We start from the raw sequence: 19478 nt of genomic DNA on the forward strand, positions 1-19478 counted from the left end.
TGAAACTACATTTCATAATAAATCTAACAATCTTGATTTGGCATTGTGACTGTTGATACTTATTTCTATAAATTTGGTCAAAGTAGAGATATTTTGACTTCGGACGAAATTTATATGCAGATTAAAAAGGACTAGAGAGAGTATTATCAGTTATGTGGATGTTCATGTTCTTTCCTAGTATCTTAGTACCGGCCACAGCGCATAGTGCGCGTGGGACGTTTTAGAATGTTTATATGGCAGGTCCACGGCGCAAGTGCTGTCCTACCAGAAGCCCACTGGCTAGTGTGTACACCCTTCATCACTATCCAAAGTGGAGAAACCATTAGCATGTGTCCAGTGCGACTAGAGTAGTCCCAAGTGCTCCACCCATAACGAGGTGCCCCCCCCACAATGCCGCAATGCCACCGCTATATAAGAGGCACCACCCATGCCAGAGCAGGCAGCAGCAGCGAGCGATCTGCACTAGTCGCTGCAAGAACCACCACCACAAGTGAGTGAACGTCGGAGCAAGGAAAGGCAGGGAGAGATGGCAATGAGGCCGCTCGTCGTCCTGGCTCTGGCCGTGGCGCTGGCCGGGGTGGCGCTGCGAGGGGGCGCCGCGGAGGGGGCCGGCGAGTGCGGGAGGTCCTCCCCCGACCGGATGGCCCTGCGCATGGCCCCGTGCATCTCGGCGGCGGACGAGCCGGACTCGGCGCCCTCCAGCAGCTGCTGCTCGGCGGTGCACACCCTAGGGAAGAGCCCCAGCTGCCTGTGCGCCGTCATGCTGTCCGGCACCGCCAAGATGGCCGGGATCAAGCCCGAGGTGGCCATCACCATCCCCAAGCGCTGCAACATGGCCGACCGCCCCGTCGGCTACAAGTGCGGAGGTACCTACAAAGCACATGCTCTCCTATATACTCCCTCCATTCCGAATTACTTGTCGCAGGTATGGATGTATCTAGATGTATTTTAGTTCTAGATATATTCATTTTTGCGACGAGTAATTTGAAACGGAGGGAGTAATTGCTAACGAATGATCTGCTGATAATGTCGTAGCAATGCTGAGTCCGGTTTCGTTGTTTCGACAGATTACACGCTGCCTTGATGGCCCAGCTCTGGTGCTGATGAAGATGAATGCTGTGGAAGATATGGTCGTGTGGGAATAAGCGAGTGGTGCATGTACCACTTAAGTGGGGCACTAGTGACTGCATGGTGCCTACATGTGATGTGTGCTTGTGGGAATATTTCTATAAGCATGTAATGTTTCGTCTGTGTTAACGTGAACACACGTCTCCGTGTGATTTCTATTGTCATACGAAAGGCTTTCCTCTGGCTTTATATAAAAGCCTCAAACGGCACCAACAAGTCCTACAAACATGAAAACACACCACGTCAAGTTCATCAGTTTAAGCATCTTCAACAGCCGCGCAACGCGCCGCGCGCTAAAAGTCGCGATACAGCACCGGATTAGCCAGCTTTTGCTCGCAGCGGTGCGCTGGCTCCAGCGGCCGCCGCAAATTAGAGCGCATCCACGCCGCTCCAGCAGGCGCGCTATATTTTAGTTTTTTCTACTACATATTTGGTTTCGTAGATAGTTCTACTACTACTCGTCCGACTTGGACTCTGTCTCAATGATGTCCTCCTCTGACGTCGGAGCGTAGGCGTCAAGAAACCGCTCGTCGCCGGAGTTTCGAGACGGAACCGCATGCAGCCGCCCGACCAAATCTCGGCGGAGTAGGTGCCGGACGGACGCACGCAGACGCCGCGGTAGCCCGTACCTCCCCGGCGCCGAGGCGGCATTGTGGCGCGGTGGTGGCGTGTCGGCGGCAGAGCGCGGCAGGGGGCGATGGAGAGATGGAGAGAGCAGCAAAGGGCAATGGAGAGAGCGGCGGAGGCGCTGTAATTTATAGGCGCGCCGGACGCGGCGCGCCAAATGTAGCGCGCGAGCGGTCGCCTTTTCCCGCGCGCGTTAGTTTCGCGCCACCGCTAGAGCGCGCGAAAACATCCCCCGCGCGCTATAAGCTAATTTACCGCGCACGCGCGTCTTTTGGCGCGGCTGTTGGAGATGCTCTTACAGATTACGGTCCAAACCAGAAGGTTACGAAGCACCACAGCGAAAGGCTTAATCCACGTACCTCGTAATCGATGAGCGAAATGCGTTGATCATCGCCATTGCGGCTCCCATTCATGTTCTGTCATGACTCTTTGCCGATGGCCTCCAAAGTTGTATTATGTAGATAAGCATTTTGAAGATACCGTCAACCGAGGTGAGAGGGAATAACCCATTCAACTGTTAATTTCTTTTTTTTTTGCAGGAAAACTGTTGATTTCTTGACCAAAACAACCTCTAAGGATCGCCAGCAAGCCTCGAACAAACGGGGGATTCCAGTCACAAGCTAAAAATTTCCCAAGGGGCATCCACATTATTACCTAACTAAGTGACATAAGAAAAGGATGTGAACACATTATATCACATCCGTTTGAGGATGTGAACACATTGTCCCCCCAGCTTCGTACCATGAGCTGCAACAGTGTCAGCTACTTTATCATGTGCAAGTTCTAGGACATAGGGGCTGTTTGGATGAAGTCCTGAGGTTCATGCCTGGTTCCGCCTCCAGTCGCTGGATAGCCCGGTCTGCTGCGGCACGAACAGCTGCTTAGACATGCAATCGCTTGAGCTTGTAAAGCAGCAGCTGCCCTGTGGAGACGACCTGCTGCTGCCACCTAACACAGCCCCCTTCAGCCTCTCCCCCAGCCACACTGGCATTGTTGTTTGGATCGAAAGCCCCATCGCAGTTGATTTTTCCCACAACGGTGACCGGCAGTTTCGCTTCTGCTCCACTGCCCAGTTAGGTTAGTTCTCAGATGCGGAAGGTAGAATTCTTCGTATTCGACTACACATCTGCCTACCATGGCTACCACCTCATCGATTTTCAGAATTCCTTGTCCAGCATTGATTTCGTTCCTCGTTTTCCACCACGTCCACAACAGCGCCGTACTCTTGATCATATGCTTGCTTCCCATGTGCAGTGCCATATGCAGCATCTCCTTTAGACCTGAAGCTTCCACCAGCTTGCATCTTTTGTTTTCCATGCCCAGCAGACGCCATACTTGGTGCACTTCCTTGCATCGCAGAAATGTATGCTCCCCATCCTCATTCAAATGCCGGCAAACCTGACAGATCATATCTATCTCAATGCCCCGTGCCGTGATACTCGCCCTATGGTGAAGGCTTGTTAAATTGTGATCCAAATTCTAATACCGGGTTAGGCTAGACGTAGTACAATCGTTGTGGGCTTTTGCGTTGGCGTCGACGCGTACGAGTACAACTCGTTTACTTGTCCTACAAGGACTCCTATGTGTTAGTCGCACCTCAGACGGTCTGTCATCTCATGCTTGTCATACTCATCATCATAGTGATTGCGCCTTCGTGCGTCCGTGATTTTCTCCCACAAGGGTTTCCACGTAAAAATCCGTGTCTCCTTATCTCATTTATTTCTCGTTATTATCTAATAAGTGGTATACAGAGCCAAGTTTACAGATATGAGATTTGAGACGAGAGATTAGGGTTACGGCCGCCGCACGCGTCCGGCCAATCCGTCGAATCCGACTAGAGTTTCTGCAGCCGCACGTCACCAAGACCGACAGGAGATTGACCTTCTCTGCTGCTGAGCCGCCCTAAAAAGCTGCGTGTGCCAGACCTCCGCTGCTCCTCGCCGTACGCGTTCATATCAGCAAGGGAGCAGCCGCTCTTTCCGATCAAGATCAACCGAGCCGCTGCTTCAAGTCCCGAGGGCATCACCTGTGGTGCTGCTGCTCCCGATCGTGACATGAAGACAGAAGCCAAGTACTACTATTACTCACTTTTTTCAAGATCGATCTTGGTAGTAGCCTTGCTATTTTTCACGTGAAGGCTAGTACAATTGAGTACTAGTAAATCAGATTTGTTTCTCTCTACCAATTGCTACAGCCACCGAGAGTTTTCAGGTGCTATTTTTTCAACTCCGTTGCTCCGCATTAATTAAATTCTATTAAGAATTTTTTTTACGACTTGTACTACTTTGTGCACAGTTTATCAACTCATGGCATCCATGGAGTACGATTTTCCGCTGCTGGATCATGACACGAGGTTTACCCTATGGCAAGTCAAGATGCGGGTGTTGTTGGCACAGGCTGACTATGATGTAGCACTGGATAGTTTTGGAAAGAACCGAATTGAGGACTGGACTGCTGAGGAGAAAAGAATTGATTGTAAGGCTTTGTCACAAATTCAACTCCATTTGCATAATAATATTTTGTACGAAGTTTTGAGCGAGAAAACTGCCGGCCGCTCTATGGTTAAAGCTGGAAGGGATTTGCATGACTAAAGATCTCACCAGTAAGATGCATCTGAAGCAAAAATTATTCCTGCACAGGTTACCCAAGGGAGGTAATGTTTTGAATCATATTTCCGAATTTAAAGAGATCATATCCGATCTAGCTGCAATGGAGGTTAAGTATGAAGAGGAAGATACTGCTTTCATGTTACTTTGTTCACTGCTAAGTTCTTATACCAATTTTCGAGACACCATATTATATAGTCGTCATACTCTCACACTTAATGAAGTTTATGAAGCTTTGAACTCTAAGGAGAAGATGAAATTAATGGTGCCTCATGATGGTTCGAGTTCATCCCAAGCCGAGGGATTATCTGTTCGTGGCAGGACAAAGTAGAAGAACTCCAATAATGCAAACAGAGGCAAAAGTAAAAACGGCTACAGGGGCTGGTCGCAATCCAGAGACAAAAAATATTGCAGGTATTGCAAGAGAGACGGGCATGACATCTCAGAGTGTTTCAAGTTGCAAAATGAAGAAAAGAGGAAAGGTAACAAACAAGGTGAAAGTTCTGCTAACGTTGCTCGTGATGATAGTTCCGATGATGCTCTTGTCGTTATTGCTGGATGTGCCGAGACCAATGATGAGTGGGTACTTGACACTGCATGCACTTTTCATATGTGTCCACATAGAGATTGGTTTAATACTTTTGATTCCACTACTTCTGTTGGTTCCGTTTTGGGTTTTGATAATTCACCATGCAATATTGAAGGTATAGGTTCTTTTCGAATCAAGATGTTTGATGGCATAATCAGAACTTTGACAGATGTTCGGTATATTCCGAAGATGAAGAGAAATCTTATTTCTATGAGTGCCCTTGATGCAAAGGGATACAAGTATTCAGGTGGAGATAGTGTTTTGAAAGTCACCAAAGGTTCCCTTGTTGTGATGAAAGGTGACTTAAGCTCGACCAATGGTCTTTATTACCTTCGAGGTTCTACCGTGTCAGGTAACGCTACTCCAGCTATTTCAAAGAATTCTGATTGTGATGCTGCTAACCTTTGGCATATGCGTCTTGGACATATGAGTGAACTTGGTTTGTCAGAGTTAAATAAAAGAGGTCTTCTTGATGGATATGAACCTGGTAAATTGAAATTTTGTGAGCATTGTATCTTCGACAAACACAAGAGGGTGAAGTTCAATACTTCGACCCATACAACTGAAGGTATTCTTGATTATGTGCATTCTGATTTATGGGGACCATCTCGCAGAAAGTCACTAGGTGGTGCTAGTTACATGCTGACTATTATTGATGATTATTTGAGAAAAGTATGGCCTTATTTCTTGAAGCATAAATATGAAGCATTCTCAGCTTTTAAGGAGTGGAAGATTATGATTGAGAGACAAACTGAAAGAAGGTAAAAATACTTCACACTGATAATGGTATAGAATTCTGTTCTAAGCAATTTAAGAATTATTGCAAGTCTGAAGGCATTGTCAGACACTACACCGTTCCTTATACCCCTCCACAAAACGGTGTTGCTGAGCGTATGAACAGGACCATTATTTCCAGAGCCCGTTGCATGTTGTCCAATGCAGGTTTGCATAGGCGTTTTTGGGCTGAGGCCGCTTCCACTGCTTGTTATCTCATTAACCGTTCACCATCTATTGCTCTTAATAAGAAAACTCCAATTGAGGTATGGTCTGGTTCACCTGCTGATTATTCACAGTTGAGAGTTTTTGGTTGCACTGCTTATGCTCATGTTGATAATGGAAAGTTGGAGCTTAGGGCTGTTAAGTGCATCTTTCTTGGTTATAAGTCTGGTGTTAAAGGTTTTAAATTGTGGAATCCTGAAACCCAGAAGGTTGTTATTAGCAGAAATGTTATCTTTAATGAATCTGCTATGTTACATGATGTTTCATCTACTAATGTTCCCGTTGAGAGTGAACAGCAGCCTATTGTTCAGGAGCCTACTGTTCAGGTGGAGCATGTTATTGATTCAGGTGATACATCTGGTAATGAAATTGTTGATGCACATGATGAACCCGTCGTTAATGATGATCATGTCACTCCCACTCCAAATCAGCCTATTGTTCCACCCAGTTGGAATCTTGCACGTGACAGAGTTAGACGGGGTATTAATAAACCTGACAGGTTAATTGAAGAGTGCAATATTGTTTCTTTTGCTTTATCTGTTGCAGAAGAAATTGAAGGTAATTCTGAGCCTTCTTCATATTCCGAGGCTATTATTTCTGGTGATAGTAATAAGTGGATGACCGCTATGCATGATGAGATGGAATCACTTGAAAAGAATGGCACTTGGGATTTAGTAAAATTGCCTAGAGAGAAGAAACCTATTCGTTGCAAGTGGGTTTTCAAGAGGAAAGAAGGTGTTTCTCCTAATGATGAGACAAGATATAAAGCAAGGTTAGTTGCTAAAGGTTACAGTCAGATTCCAGGTATTGACTATAACGAAGTCTTTTCTCCTGTTGTGAAGCATAGCTCTATTCGCACTTTACTCAGTATTGTTGCCATGCATGATCTTGAGCTTGAACAATTGGATGTTAAAACTGCATTTTTACATGGAGAATTAGAAGAGGATATTTATATGGAACAACCTGAAGGTTTTGTTATTCCTGGAAAAGAAAATCTTGTCTGTAAGTTAAAGAAATCTCTTTATGGATTGAAGCAATCCCCTAGACAGTGGTACAAGAGATTTGACACCTTTATGCTCTCTCAAGGTTTCAAAAGGTCTAATTATGATAGTTGTGTTTATTTGAAAACTGTCAAAGGTTCAACTATTTATTTGCTCCTTTATGTTGATGATATGCTTATTGCTGCAAAGAGTATGTCAGATATTAATGAACTAAAGAAGCAATTGAGTAATGAATTTGAGATGAAGGATTTGGGTGCAGCAAAGAAAATACTTGGCATGGAAATATCCAGAGATAGACCGTCTGGAAAAGTATATCTAAGTCAGAAGGGATATATTGATAAAGTTCTTCGTCGTTTTAATATGCATAATGCCAAGCCAGTAAGTACTCCGTTAGCTGCACACTTCAAATTATCATCAGCTTTATGTCCTAAGTCAGATGCAGATATTGAGTACATGTCTAGAGTTCCCTATTCGAGTGCAGTTGGTTCACTTATGTATGCCATGGTTTGTTCTCGTCCGGATTTATCATATGCATTGAGTGTTGTCAGTAGATACATGGCTAATCCTGGAAAAGAGCATTGGAAAACAGTTCAGTGGATTTTCAGATATCTGCGTGGTACTTCTAATGCTTATTTACAGTTTGGGAAAACTAGAGATGGACTTGTTGGTTTTGTTGATTCTGATTTTGCCGATGATTTGGATAAGAGAAGATCACTCACAGGTTATGTTTTCACCATTGGTGGTTGTGCTGTGAGTTGGAGAGCAACTTTGCAGTCTATTGTGGCTTGTTCCACTACTGATGCCGAATATATGGCTATTTCTGAGGCATGCAAAGAAGCTATCTGGTTGAAAGGTTTATACACTGAGCTTTGTGGAGATTCATCTTGCCCTACCATATTTTCTGACAGTCAAAGTGCCATATATCTTACAAAGAATCCAATGTATCATGAAAGGACAAAGCACATTGATGTCAGATTTCATTATATTCGAGATGTTGTTGCTGAAGGCAATTTGAAGGTATGCAAGATAAGTACTCATGATAATCCTACTGATATGATGACAAAGCCAGTTCCGACCAATAAGTTTGAGCTTTGCTCAGGCTTAGTTGGTATTTCTCACTAGTCCTATGGACTTTGACGCACAAGGTGTTTATGCTGATTTGGATGGAGCTATTCACTTTCTTCGACTACTGGAGGGAATTTGACTCAAGGTGGAGATTGTTAAATTATGATCCAAATTCTAATACCGGGTTGGACTAGACGTAGTACAACCGGTGTGGGCTTTTGCGTTGGCGTCGACGCGTACGAGTACAACTTGTTTACTTGTCCTACAAGGACTCCTATGTGTTGCCCCTCTTATATATCCCATGTAGTCGCACCTCAGACGGTTTGTCGTCTCGTGTTTGTAATACTCCTCCTCATAGTGATTGCGCCTTCGTGCGTCCGTGGTTTTCTCCCGTAAGGGTTTCCACGTAAAAATCCGTGTCTCCATGTCTCGTTTATTTTTTGTTATTATCTAACAAGACTTTCGTGCGTGATTCTCCACAGGAATTGCCACAAATTTGGAGGGCACCGACTGGACCAAATGTTATTCTAGGAAAATTGCCCCTCCCGATCATGAGCTGTTACCTGTTAGACCCACGGAACTTCCCCTCGGCTTCTCTACCATCCGATGTAGTTTATAAGCATCTGACCTGATTCAACAAAACATCAGGCAAATGACATGGTTGCATGTCCCCACTAGCACTCCTCTTTGAACCCATGAAAATATCTGCCGTGCCTCCTTTTTCTTCTTCTTGCGCTTTTAGTTGCGGATTTGGTCAAGTAAAATGGTCCAGTGACCGCGCTCAATTTACACACAGTTGCTGAACGGTGCTGAAATGTTGGAGTTTGTTCTTCTTGCTTGCTACACACTTGTGAGTTTCCAGCTGGAACTGTGGAAGGAAGGCCAAACATGATCTGTTTGAACAACACATCCGCAGATTTAGTGCGTATGCTGTGTTGTGTTTCTTGCCAAGAGTTTACCGTCTTCCAGGCCTTGAGAAATCAGTTGGTGTTGGCCTTCAGGTACATGGCGTCCGGAGCCCAGCAGTGAATAATACACCTTCAGGTACAGTGATTCATGCTCGACAAGATCCCAAAGAGAGATAGCGCATGCCTGTCTTCATTGCTTAATTTGCTTTCCCCTGAAAACACACGGATTTCATAAAGAGATGCCCATGTGAACATGCTAAATGCAACGAGGAGTGCATGCCCGGACCAATGAATGAACGGCTAACAGAACAATCATCAGCGTGATGTTAAAATTGTAGTTCAGAGTCATGGCTAAACTCAGACCAATGATGTCTAGAGATCACACGTCAAACAACGTAAGTGCTTAATACTTCGATCAGGCTCATCGCAAAGCAAACAAGTTATGTCATCGACTTGTTGCCTAATACTAACTAGCAATATTCATGCAGAAACCAGCTGACTGGCTCAAAGTTAAGGATAACTTTCTTAGCTTTGAGAGCTGCAATAACTTGAGAGGAATCTGCTGACACCAAAAGGTAGTCAGTGCTAATGCTACACCCTTTTGCTTTCCAGACAATGATGAACTGGACAAGCGCGCTTCCGGACTTTGATTCGTTGCATGCTCAGTTCCATTGAAACGCTCATAATGAGCACTGTTTTCTTACAACGTTTCTTTTGTCCCACGCGCTTGCACATCTGTTTCCTTTTTTATCCATGCAGAGGAATTCACGCTGGCCAGTTGCGTATTTATTTTTCAATTCAGAGCCGGAGCTCAGATCTCATCCGCCATTGGCCTGTTTTCCTCGCACAGATGCCATTTTTGGTGTGTAGAATTCGAGAGCCAACTCCGCATAACTGCATCGGCATGATATTGAAGCCTCTTGTAGTGGCCGTAGTGAGGGAGTTTGTTGGCTTTTCTGACAATTTAGTAGTAGCATTATTCTGATACATTCAAACTTAATAGTCTACCGAACTGCAGAGAAAGCTTTGGTGGAAATCATTGGAAGTTCATAGAAAGTTTATGTGCTTTGACTCCTTAACTATATAACTTGATTGTTTCCCCACGGACAATGCTTGAGAAATGTATGTTAGTTTGATATGAATAATGAATGAGGTTCGCATAATTTCTTCTGTCAGGAATTTGGAGACGGAACAGTTCATTCGATTATAATTCTACCTGGTTCTGCCTTCCTTTCAGGCAATCGCATGCTATGGAATCACATTACTTCCAGCTACAACTACTAGCACATTTTCTATGGTCTATCGAAACAAAAGCTCCAGATTTAAACATACAAGGTTCACATTAGATTAGTGCACTATTGGGAGGAACTACACTGAAACGCATGGATTAATGTTGTTGATTCATGAATTTAAACAAGGCAATACTTCAACCAATGAATGTACAAGCAATGAACATCTGTAATTATGATCGGTTGGATCAGGCATTGTGTTTTTGCTTGCCAAATCTATTGCATGGTTCAATTAATGACGAAACCCGAAAAAAATAAGAACCTTTCTCTTCCAATAAACAAATCCTCCTCTCAAAAAAGAACTCCTTCCAGAAAGAAATTTTTGTGGATGATTTATGAGCTCCTGGAGTTACCTAATGTGCAATCATAGGTAGTGAAGACCCAAACATTCCATTGTCATGTCCTTGCTGCCAGCCAACTCCTGTAAGGCTGGAACACATGAAGAAAAAGAACCATCCTGAACAGCAGATGCAGTATTTTTTTTTATATAATCAGCAATATGAAGATAATGTACTCCCATTATCTACCTGAAGATCATTTTGGTTTTTCCATCTCAAGTGCGATCTCAACGAGCTGAATATTTCCGAGTAGTGAACCAGTCTTGCACGAGGGGAGGAAAGAGAAGCCATCCAGAAGCTTCAAACATTTTAAACCCCACTTCACCATAAAAGATTCACTCAAGTGATGACCACTGCGCAAAACAATCGAAACGATATATTAGGTGAGTAGCTCCCAGCAGTTTTATCTAGTGGAGAAAGCTGAAGAATTTCTTGGAACCTGCGATTGTGGTATATGGTAATGAATAGCACCCCAGGAGAATTTTCCAGGATGATGGTAACCATTGCAGAGATCATCAAATTCTTACCAAAGTAGATGCAAAACTTGTCTCTAATGTATTATGAAACAACAACCAGAGTGAGGAAGATAAGGATTTTATGATAAATAATGTAAAGAAAAAGTATACCCAAGCAACTAGGAGAAGGTTCTTAGGCACTGGACCAAGATTTTCACATTATCATTGTCACTGTAACCACAATTCTTGGAGACCCCTGTTTTGTCTTGCAAATTCTTTCCCATAAATCTAGGTTCATAAAATGCCTTCCCAAAACCATCTACGGAGTACATCATGAAGAAGGCACAGAGCAATAATATACAACACAATTAGTGCACAGAGAAATACACGAGGATAAGACTGACTAGCTAGGGAACTTGCACAGGGCTGCAATGCAGTTCTACACCTGAATTAACAGACCATCCATTGCATAGAGACAATTTGCCCATATGTTGGATATTTCTGATACTGCAGCATATAGGCAAATTACAGGACGAGACAAAAGCAAGACGCAGAACTACAATCTATGTAGAGTGCTTCTTACGCTTTTTCGAAGCAAGCTTGGCAATGACCTCATTCAAAATAGAGGGGTAAGTCGTCATTAAATGCCCCCAGCCATTAGTTGACATTACCCTTTTCAAACAGGAGGAAGATTGAGCTTGAATAAACTTGAAGCACGCCATCTTCAACCCGCTGCAGTCGTGCTGCTCGGCCAGAACAAGAGTGGACGCCACCGAACTCACACCTATGTCCTCAGACAACCGCTTTTCACAGATGAACTTGAGGTGTTGGAGGTCATATCTGTCTGCCGCCGTAAATAAGCCTCGCAGCCATTGCAGATGCATTTCATCCTCTTCTTGTCCTTGTTCCACATCTTGTGCTTCCTCCCGCACGCATTCCTTCTCCATCTCAGGGAATGAATCTGTGTAGATGAACCTAAGCAAAGCCCTGAACACTTTTGCCTCCATGTCTTCGATCCGTATGACACTGGACGTGGTGCCCTCCTTCATGGGGCCAAAGAGCTGCGCCATGAAGACCGTCGACCGGGCAGCAAGCACGCACCGGTGCGCAGCGAATGTCTCGCCGCTGACCTCGAATGTCACATCAGCACCCACCTTACTCTCAAGGAGAGTGCTAAAATGCTGGCATATGTAGCGAGGCGGGCCGGTGCCACTGGCATCATCCTCCTCGCAGCAGATCATGATGTCGCAGCGGACGGTGAAACCATCACGCCGCATATTCTCCGACCGTTCAAGGGCGTCTTTCCTCATGAACTTGCGGTGGCCTCGGGAACCGCCATGGGGGAAGCTGCACGTCTCGGTCCCAAGAATGTACACCGGCTTCTGCTTCTCGGCCTGGTCGACGAAACTGAGACTGAACTTGGCATCCACGGCATTGTTGAGATAGTCGTCGAGACGGCAGACGTAGAGAGAGACGAAGTCGGCGCAGCTCGGGTTGTCGCCGTTGGGGAAGAGCTCGATCTGCCACGTGTGGCATCCGACCCTGAAGGGCCGGGAGATGATGCTCTCCCCGGTAGGCGCCTTCTCCTTGGCGCGCGAGTAGTCCTGGACCACGAGCAGGTGGTACCCGCAGTCCGCGCTGGTTTCGCAGGCCGACCCGGCGCAAGGGGGGCACAGATCGACGCCGGCGAACGACGACATGGCGTCGACGAATCTGCGAGGTTGATCGATCGGAGATGTTGTCACTCCAAGCTTGGTTCGGAGCTGGGGATTCGGGAGCGACGGGCTGATGGTCAAACCTGGTCGCGGTCCGCGCGGAGTCGCCGCCGCTCCGCTCGCTGGTGTGTCGCCCGCGCCGCCGTCGCTCGTCGTCGGAGAAGCAGAGTGCGCGTGCGGCCTGGGCCTGCCTGAGCTAGGGTTAATGACTTGCCGCGTTATTAGGCTTTTTGTTGTCCTCACAGCCCACAAGCTGCGAAGCCCATTGTTCACGGCACCTTTTGGCAAAGCCTCACGTTCTCAGAAAAGAAAAATTGGTAATTCGAGCTGAATTTTGCAGTATAATGCAAGAATGTATTGCAGTCAATTGTTCTGGGCTGAGATTTGCAGAATATGCAAGGATATAATGCAACAAAAACTTGGTAAGTTGAGCTGAATTTTGCAGTATGTGTGGTCTTGTTTGATCTTTTTTCTTTGCGAGGTGGTCTTGTTTGATCCGAGCGACTTTCGCGCGGCCAAAGCTGATGTTTTGGACCATGCACGGGCTTTGCTACCAGAAGAGGCTTCGGCGTGCACCAAGGCGATCGACCAGCTTGGCCTTCATCGACATTGTTGAATTTGACTCGCTCCAACCCGGTAAGAGCCCTCGACACAGACGGGTGTGACATGGCTGATGTCGGTGTCCTCCTATGGGAGGCGTGTTGTCTCAGTGCATTGTCTTTTTTACGCTTTTGAGTTTACTTTTGTTCCACCATCTGTTTTGGCCTGAGCATTGTTCTATCACCGTTGTAGAGTCTGATTCAGTTTCAACTCTAGGAAAGCCCAAGGAATTTGCTAATACAAGTCCATCCCTCATCGCTTGAGCTTCAGAGGATACCACGTCCACGGCGTGCGGTAAAAAGGTGCATTGGGCTGCCAAGAACCTCCCCTTGTCATCTCTGGTTACTGCTGCTGTTGCCCCCGCCCTCTCATTCTCAAAAAATGTTGCATCAATGTTCACCTTGACAAACTTCGGTTCCGGTTTCGTCCATCTCTATATCTGGTTATCTCGGGATTTTTTATTTGCTTCCTTGAAATTGTTAGCAATTGCCATTACCGACATAGCCCATCTAGAGATTAGTGGAGGTGAACCATTGTGTGTGATCTCACGACGGATCCACCACAGATACCATCCCCCCACTGCAATGACTTGTTTAACATCTAAGCCTGGCTGAAGAGCAAGCGAGCGATCGTCCATCAGCAGCAAATTTTCCAGTGCCACGGATCCTGATCGCTGCCCTTCCATAGCTTGTTCAACAATGTCTAATATTCCCAAGTTTCTCCATAATTCCTTCACATGAAATGCAGCCCAACAGAAGATGTTTAATATCTTCGGCCCCTCCATGGCATATTGGGCACCCGCTTTCACTTCCAACATGGCGATTAGCAAGAATGGATTTTAGGGGGATTATTCCATGCAAGGCCCGCCAACAAAAGATAGAAACTTTACGTGGGAGCTTGAGCTTCCAAAGTTTCCTCCAAATCTCCGGAGTTTGAGAGCCTGCTGGACGCCCTGTCCTATTTGCATGTGCCCTAAAAGATCGCTCCCATTGCACTTTGTACGTTGATCGAACAGTGAAAATGCCGTTATGTTTAGGATGCCATGCAATGAAATCATCAAAAGAGCTAGTATTGACTGGAATATGTAATATCCTTTGAACATCAACTGGATTAAAGATCGATCTGATGAGTTCTTCATCCCATGTTCTTGTATAAGGATACAGTACCTCGCTAACTGAAGTTACAAGAGATTGGCCCCGGCTTGAGATTACCTTTCGGTCTGGACTTGCAGGTATCCATGGATCCTGCCAAATGTTAACACTCTCTCCAGTACCAATGCGCCAGATATATCCCAACTTGAAAGTCTCCAAACCCTTCATCACACTCTACCATGTGAATGATGCACCGTTTTTAAGTGTTGCATGAAGTAAATCAACATTAGGGTAGTATTTTGCCTTTAACACTCGAGCACATAGGGACTCCGGGTTAGTAATAAGGCGCCAACACTGTTTTGGGAGCATTGCTAAGTTAAATGAATACAAGTCCCTGAACCCCATGCCACCTTCAACTTTGGGATAGCACATTTTCCACCACGTATACCAATGCATTCTTTTACGATCCTCGTCATCTCCCCACCAGAACTCCGCAATCATATATGTGATCTCCTTGCAAATCCTTTTCGGAATACTGAATACAGACATTGCAAACACTGGAATTGCCTAGGCAACGGATTTAATAAGTATTTCCTTACCTCTTGTGGAGAGTTGTTTCTCTATCCATCCTTTTAACCTCTCCTTGATTCTTTCACAAAAGTGTCTGAAACAATAACTCCGGTCTGCACCCACCAATGCAGGCAATCCAAGATACTTATCTGATAAGGCTTCAGTATCAATATTTAGGATTTGACAAATTTCAGTCCTAGATACAGCCGAAGTGTTTGGACTGAAGAACACACTTGATTTGTTCACACTAACCATTTGTCCCGAACTCTAGCAATAGGTTTCTAGAGCATGCTGTAAGGAAGCTGCATTTAAGGTATTTGTTGTCATAAGAATCAAAGAGTCATCAGCAAATAATAGATGTGATACTGATGGTGCATTTCTGCACACTTTGATTCCTTCAATGCCACCAGCTTCTTCTTCATACTGCAATAAACTAGAAAGACCTTCCGCACATAAGAGGAACAAATAATGGGAGATAGGATCTCCCTACCTTAAACCCTTAGTAGGAACAAGAACTTCTGTCTCTTGGGAATTAAATCTTACTTTGTACTTAACAGAGGTCACACATGCCATCATCATATCATGTAAGAATGACCATTCAACCCTATCATAAGCTTTATGCATGTCCAATTTTACTGCACAAAGGCCACTACCAGTTCTCTTATTTTTGATCTTATGCACACATTCATAAGCAATCAAAATGTTATCCATAATCATCCTTCCCGAAACAAAAGCGCTTTGTGTGGGTGATATAATATCAGGCAAGATATTCTTCAACCGCAATGCTAACATTTTGGAGATGATTTTATAAAGAACATTACAGAGACTTGTGGGGCGAAATTGACTGACCAGCTCGGGTGTTTCAACTTTCGGAATCATTACAATTAACGTATCATTCCACTCATCAGGTATTTCCTAGAGTTGATTGCTTGCAACACCTCCCTTGATATATCTTCTCCAATGACGTGCCAAAACTTCTTGAAGAAAATAGCATGGATACCATCTGGGCCAGGGGCTTTCAGATCCCCTATGCTAAACATTGCTTTTTTAACATTCTCTGTCGAGAAAGGGGCCATTAAGAATTCATTCATTTGTGTGTTGACCTTGGTCTGCACCTTTTGCAATAAGCCGGGATCTGTGTATTGCACTTCAGATGTAAATAGATTCGAAAAGTACTCATGAATATGGGAGTTCAACTCTGGAATACCCTCGATAAAGCTATCTCCATCATCTTTCAGTTTCTTGACATAGTTTCTTTTCCTCCTGGCCGAAGCAAAGTCTTGGAAAATTTTTGTATTTCGGTCACCACAAGTGAGCCATGTGGCCCTTGAGCGCTGCATGGTCTGTATCTCCTCAATTTCCAGTAAGTGTTCGACTAGCTCAGCTAGCTCCTTCCTTTTTGCGTCAGACTCTTAAGGATCACTAGCAAGCCTCCAGCACACGAGGGATTCTAATTACAATCTAACAACTTCTTAATTAAGATAGCTCCACATTAATCTAGCTAAGTGACGGGACGGGTGGTGGTGGTTGTTTGGGTCGGGAGAAATCCCTGGCGGCTCGTCCGACTCCGACGTGGTGACGCTTGCGGGCGTCGCCAGACCTTCCTGAAGGGCGTCGGGTATACCCCTTCCCCACTGCCCTTCGCGTACTGGGGGAAACCCTAGGACCCGTTTGGGCATCAGCAGCGGCGCCGTCGCATTCCTTCTTGAAGGTGTTGCTTGGTACACGACGCTCCGGAATGCTAGGAATGCGGTGGTACTTCTCCGGAGGGTGCAGCGGTTTCCGGTCTTCGTCGCTTAGTTGATATGCCGGTGTCGACATTTGTTTCTCTTTTCTTTCTCTTGTTTTTTCCTTTTGGGTTTGGTTGTGCTGCAGCCCCAGCAAGTTAGATGTATCAGTTGGATGCTTTATAATATAAAGCGGGGGGAAACCCTTTTTCTCAAAAAGGGCATGGAAAACCATTCATTGTAGGTTATTGCTTGGGGAGGGTGTCTATTCCTTTCGGAGACAGATGCATATTTCTTGAGAACTTGACTCGTACAAGATTACAACACAACTAGATAGTATGGCGCGCCTTGCTGCACCCACTATAGTTGTGTTTGGCATCTACGTGTTTGTCTATGTAGCGTGCATTAATGCATAGGAATGTGTGTTTGTCTCGCGCACTCAAGGTTTCTTATTTTATCATTGTGTAGACCACAAAGTGGCAAGTGGGTGTGTGCAAGAGTGTGTCGAATATAAGTGAAAACACCCATCATAGGGCGGCTACTAACGTCCATTCTTTTATTCTTTGGGAAAATATTTGATTAACATACCACAAAGACTATTAAAAATATATATAAATTACATACAAACATACATGTAAAAATGCTCATCACATATTAAATAATATTTATTGTGTATGTTAAAAAAATATTCATAACACATTTGTCACACGTTTCAAAATGTTTGTTGTGTATTAAAAATATATTTTTTAGTATGTATTTAAAAAATATTTGTTGTGTGTTGTTTGCTGAAGAATGTTTGTGTTTGTGGTGTACGTAAAAAAATGTTAACAGTTTATTTTACAATGTTCAATGTATGTTTGGACAATATTCATCGTATATCCAAAATTTCATCATGTCTTAACAAATATTTAATGTGTATTTAAAAATATTATTGTATAGATAAATATATTTATTAATAAGAATAATAAAAGTGAAAATAAATAAAATCCAAAAGAAGAAGAAAAAAGGATAACCATAATAAATCAAAGCCTGGACAAAAAAAGAATTGGGTGAAAAAACAATGAACACAAAAGAAAAAATTGGTTGAGATGGGCCGACCTGGAACATATATCTCATCTGCGTTTGAAAAAAATAAATCAAGTAGGATTTTTCGGGTAAGAGAGTTAAATAAAAACATATAGTATTAATGGATTTATATGGATTTTTTTAAAGAATTTATGTGGACTCGGAAACAAACTATCTTGTTTGTATTTTCTTCTTTATTATTAATTTTGTTGAGCAAAAGTTTATGTTAATTATATAGTGGTACGTGGCGGATTGTTAGTGTTAGTCTTGTGTGATTTATACGGTGGTACCTAGCCGTAGAGTGATAACTGAGTTGGCAGTAATGCAGGCCCACACATAGTGGTACAGCTAGCCAAGCAACTTGTGTGTCCAACTGTCAATCAAAATAAAATAGCTAATGCGTTGAGAAAATCAGAGCACTTGCACCTGTGGGGTCGCAACACAACTAGGCCCACCTACCAGCCACTTTAAATCTCAAGATGGTCTGAGTGTTCGTGTGGAGATCCATGCATAAACCTGAAGGAGATACACATAACATTTCCTTCTATGTTTATGACATATGTGAGCAACGGCGGAGCTACATGTAAGATGTAAGTCTGAGGGGGCCGTGCCCCCCCCCCCCCCCCCCCAATGAAATTACTTTTTTATCGGGTAGTAGTGACCCTGCAGCTTTTGGCTAGTTCAATTTCACATGGAAGCGCAAGCCCATTTTGGCAACATCACACATGTTGTACGCATCGTTCGGATGCTTCGTCTCTGTTCCTGCCACACTCGGGCATATGGCTGCTCCCTGCTCCACCCATGAACTAGCCGCCTTGCCGCCGATGAACACCCTCGACGTCGAGCAAGAGTTCACCGCTGATCGGGGTGCACCCTTGGTGAACAACCCGCCACCGAGGAGGGAAACAAGGGTGCGTTTGAGACCGTCACCGGTCTTCTACTCTTCGCCACGGCCTAGTCGTAGTTGAGTCGATGGGCCGGTCGGCCACCCCGTCGCAACTGTCCGCCCCCACCTCGTATGAATTTAGCTATAGAATCTTACATTCTTAAAAAGTTGATCCCCACTATAACCAATTCTTTCTACATGCACACTATCCACATCAACATGCATGCCACATGTACATCTTTTCATCAATTCTCTCTCTCTCTTTTTGACGTAGTACCTTGCCATCGCATTTACTAGCTAGCATGCAAATGCTAAGCTAACATGCAACAGGCCGCTTATTTTCTTCTACATGCCAAAGTTTTTCCCATCTCAGCGTCTCTTCTCCTTCCTATCATCTCCACGGAAACTCCTACCCCACTTCATCTTCTTCAATCCCCATTAACTCACGCCAGTGAAAAGGTTACATCGGCACCTTTGCCTTCTCCTCTACCCTCCCCATCTTCACGCCCAACCCTCTTGCACACCTCCCGCTTCGTCCGTGCCACCCGTGATCCGCCCACCCTGATTCGTCCTCTTCTCCTCGACTGCAGGGCAATGGGACGTGGGTCGAGCAGTGGTTCCATTACTGTCAACCCAGATCGTCGAGGAGCGCAAGCAAATCAGCCTATGCGCGTCGTTGCTTTCCTTCGGGCCCTGCCCACGTCGGCGGCCTCGGACACGCCGGACGCGGCCTCATCCGGAGTTCCGGACAAGGAGTTCGGGTCCCGATGGGAGGATATCAGGAAGGAGCAGCTCACCGGGACGGTGGTCTTGCACGAG

General features: G+C 44.9%; 2 protein-coding genes across 3 annotated transcripts; one reads left to right on the forward strand and one right to left on the reverse strand.

Moving 5' to 3' along the window:
* Window positions 1-439: 439 nt before the first annotated feature.
* LOC123148961 (non-specific lipid-transfer protein 3) lies at window positions 440-1292 on the forward strand. Its single transcript, XM_044568495.1, has 2 exons — window positions 440-866; window positions 1068-1292. The coding sequence occupies exons 1-2, from the start codon at window positions 527-529 to the stop codon at window positions 1082-1084; spliced, it is 357 nt and encodes a 118-aa protein (XP_044424430.1). The 5' UTR covers window positions 440-526; the 3' UTR covers window positions 1085-1292.
* A 6816-nt stretch (window positions 1293-8108) lies between these two features.
* Window positions 8109-12958, reverse strand: LOC123154224 (BTB/POZ and MATH domain-containing protein 2). 2 transcript variants are annotated; one of them, XM_044573000.1, is made up of 5 exons: window positions 12804-12958; window positions 10990-12718; window positions 10740-10903; window positions 10566-10633; window positions 8109-9135 (listed from the first exon to the last, which is right to left on the reverse strand). In XM_044573000.1, exon 2 carries the CDS (start codon window positions 12703-12705, stop codon window positions 11569-11571), a length of 1137 nt encoding a protein of 378 aa, XP_044428935.1. In that variant the 5' UTR covers window positions 12706-12718; window positions 12804-12958; the 3' UTR covers window positions 8109-9135; window positions 10566-10633; window positions 10740-10903; window positions 10990-11568. The 2 variants fall into 2 exon arrangements, with proteins under 2 accessions (XP_044428935.1, XP_044428934.1); XM_044572999.1 differs by having other exon boundaries at window positions 10740-12718.
* Window positions 12959-19478: the final 6520 nt, after the last annotated feature.

The sequence above is a fragment of the Triticum aestivum genome, chromosome 7A (genome assembly GCF_018294505.1).
Source record: "Triticum aestivum cultivar Chinese Spring chromosome 7A, IWGSC CS RefSeq v2.1, whole genome shotgun sequence".
Lineage (NCBI taxonomy): Eukaryota > Viridiplantae > Streptophyta > Magnoliopsida > Poales > Poaceae > Triticum > Triticum aestivum.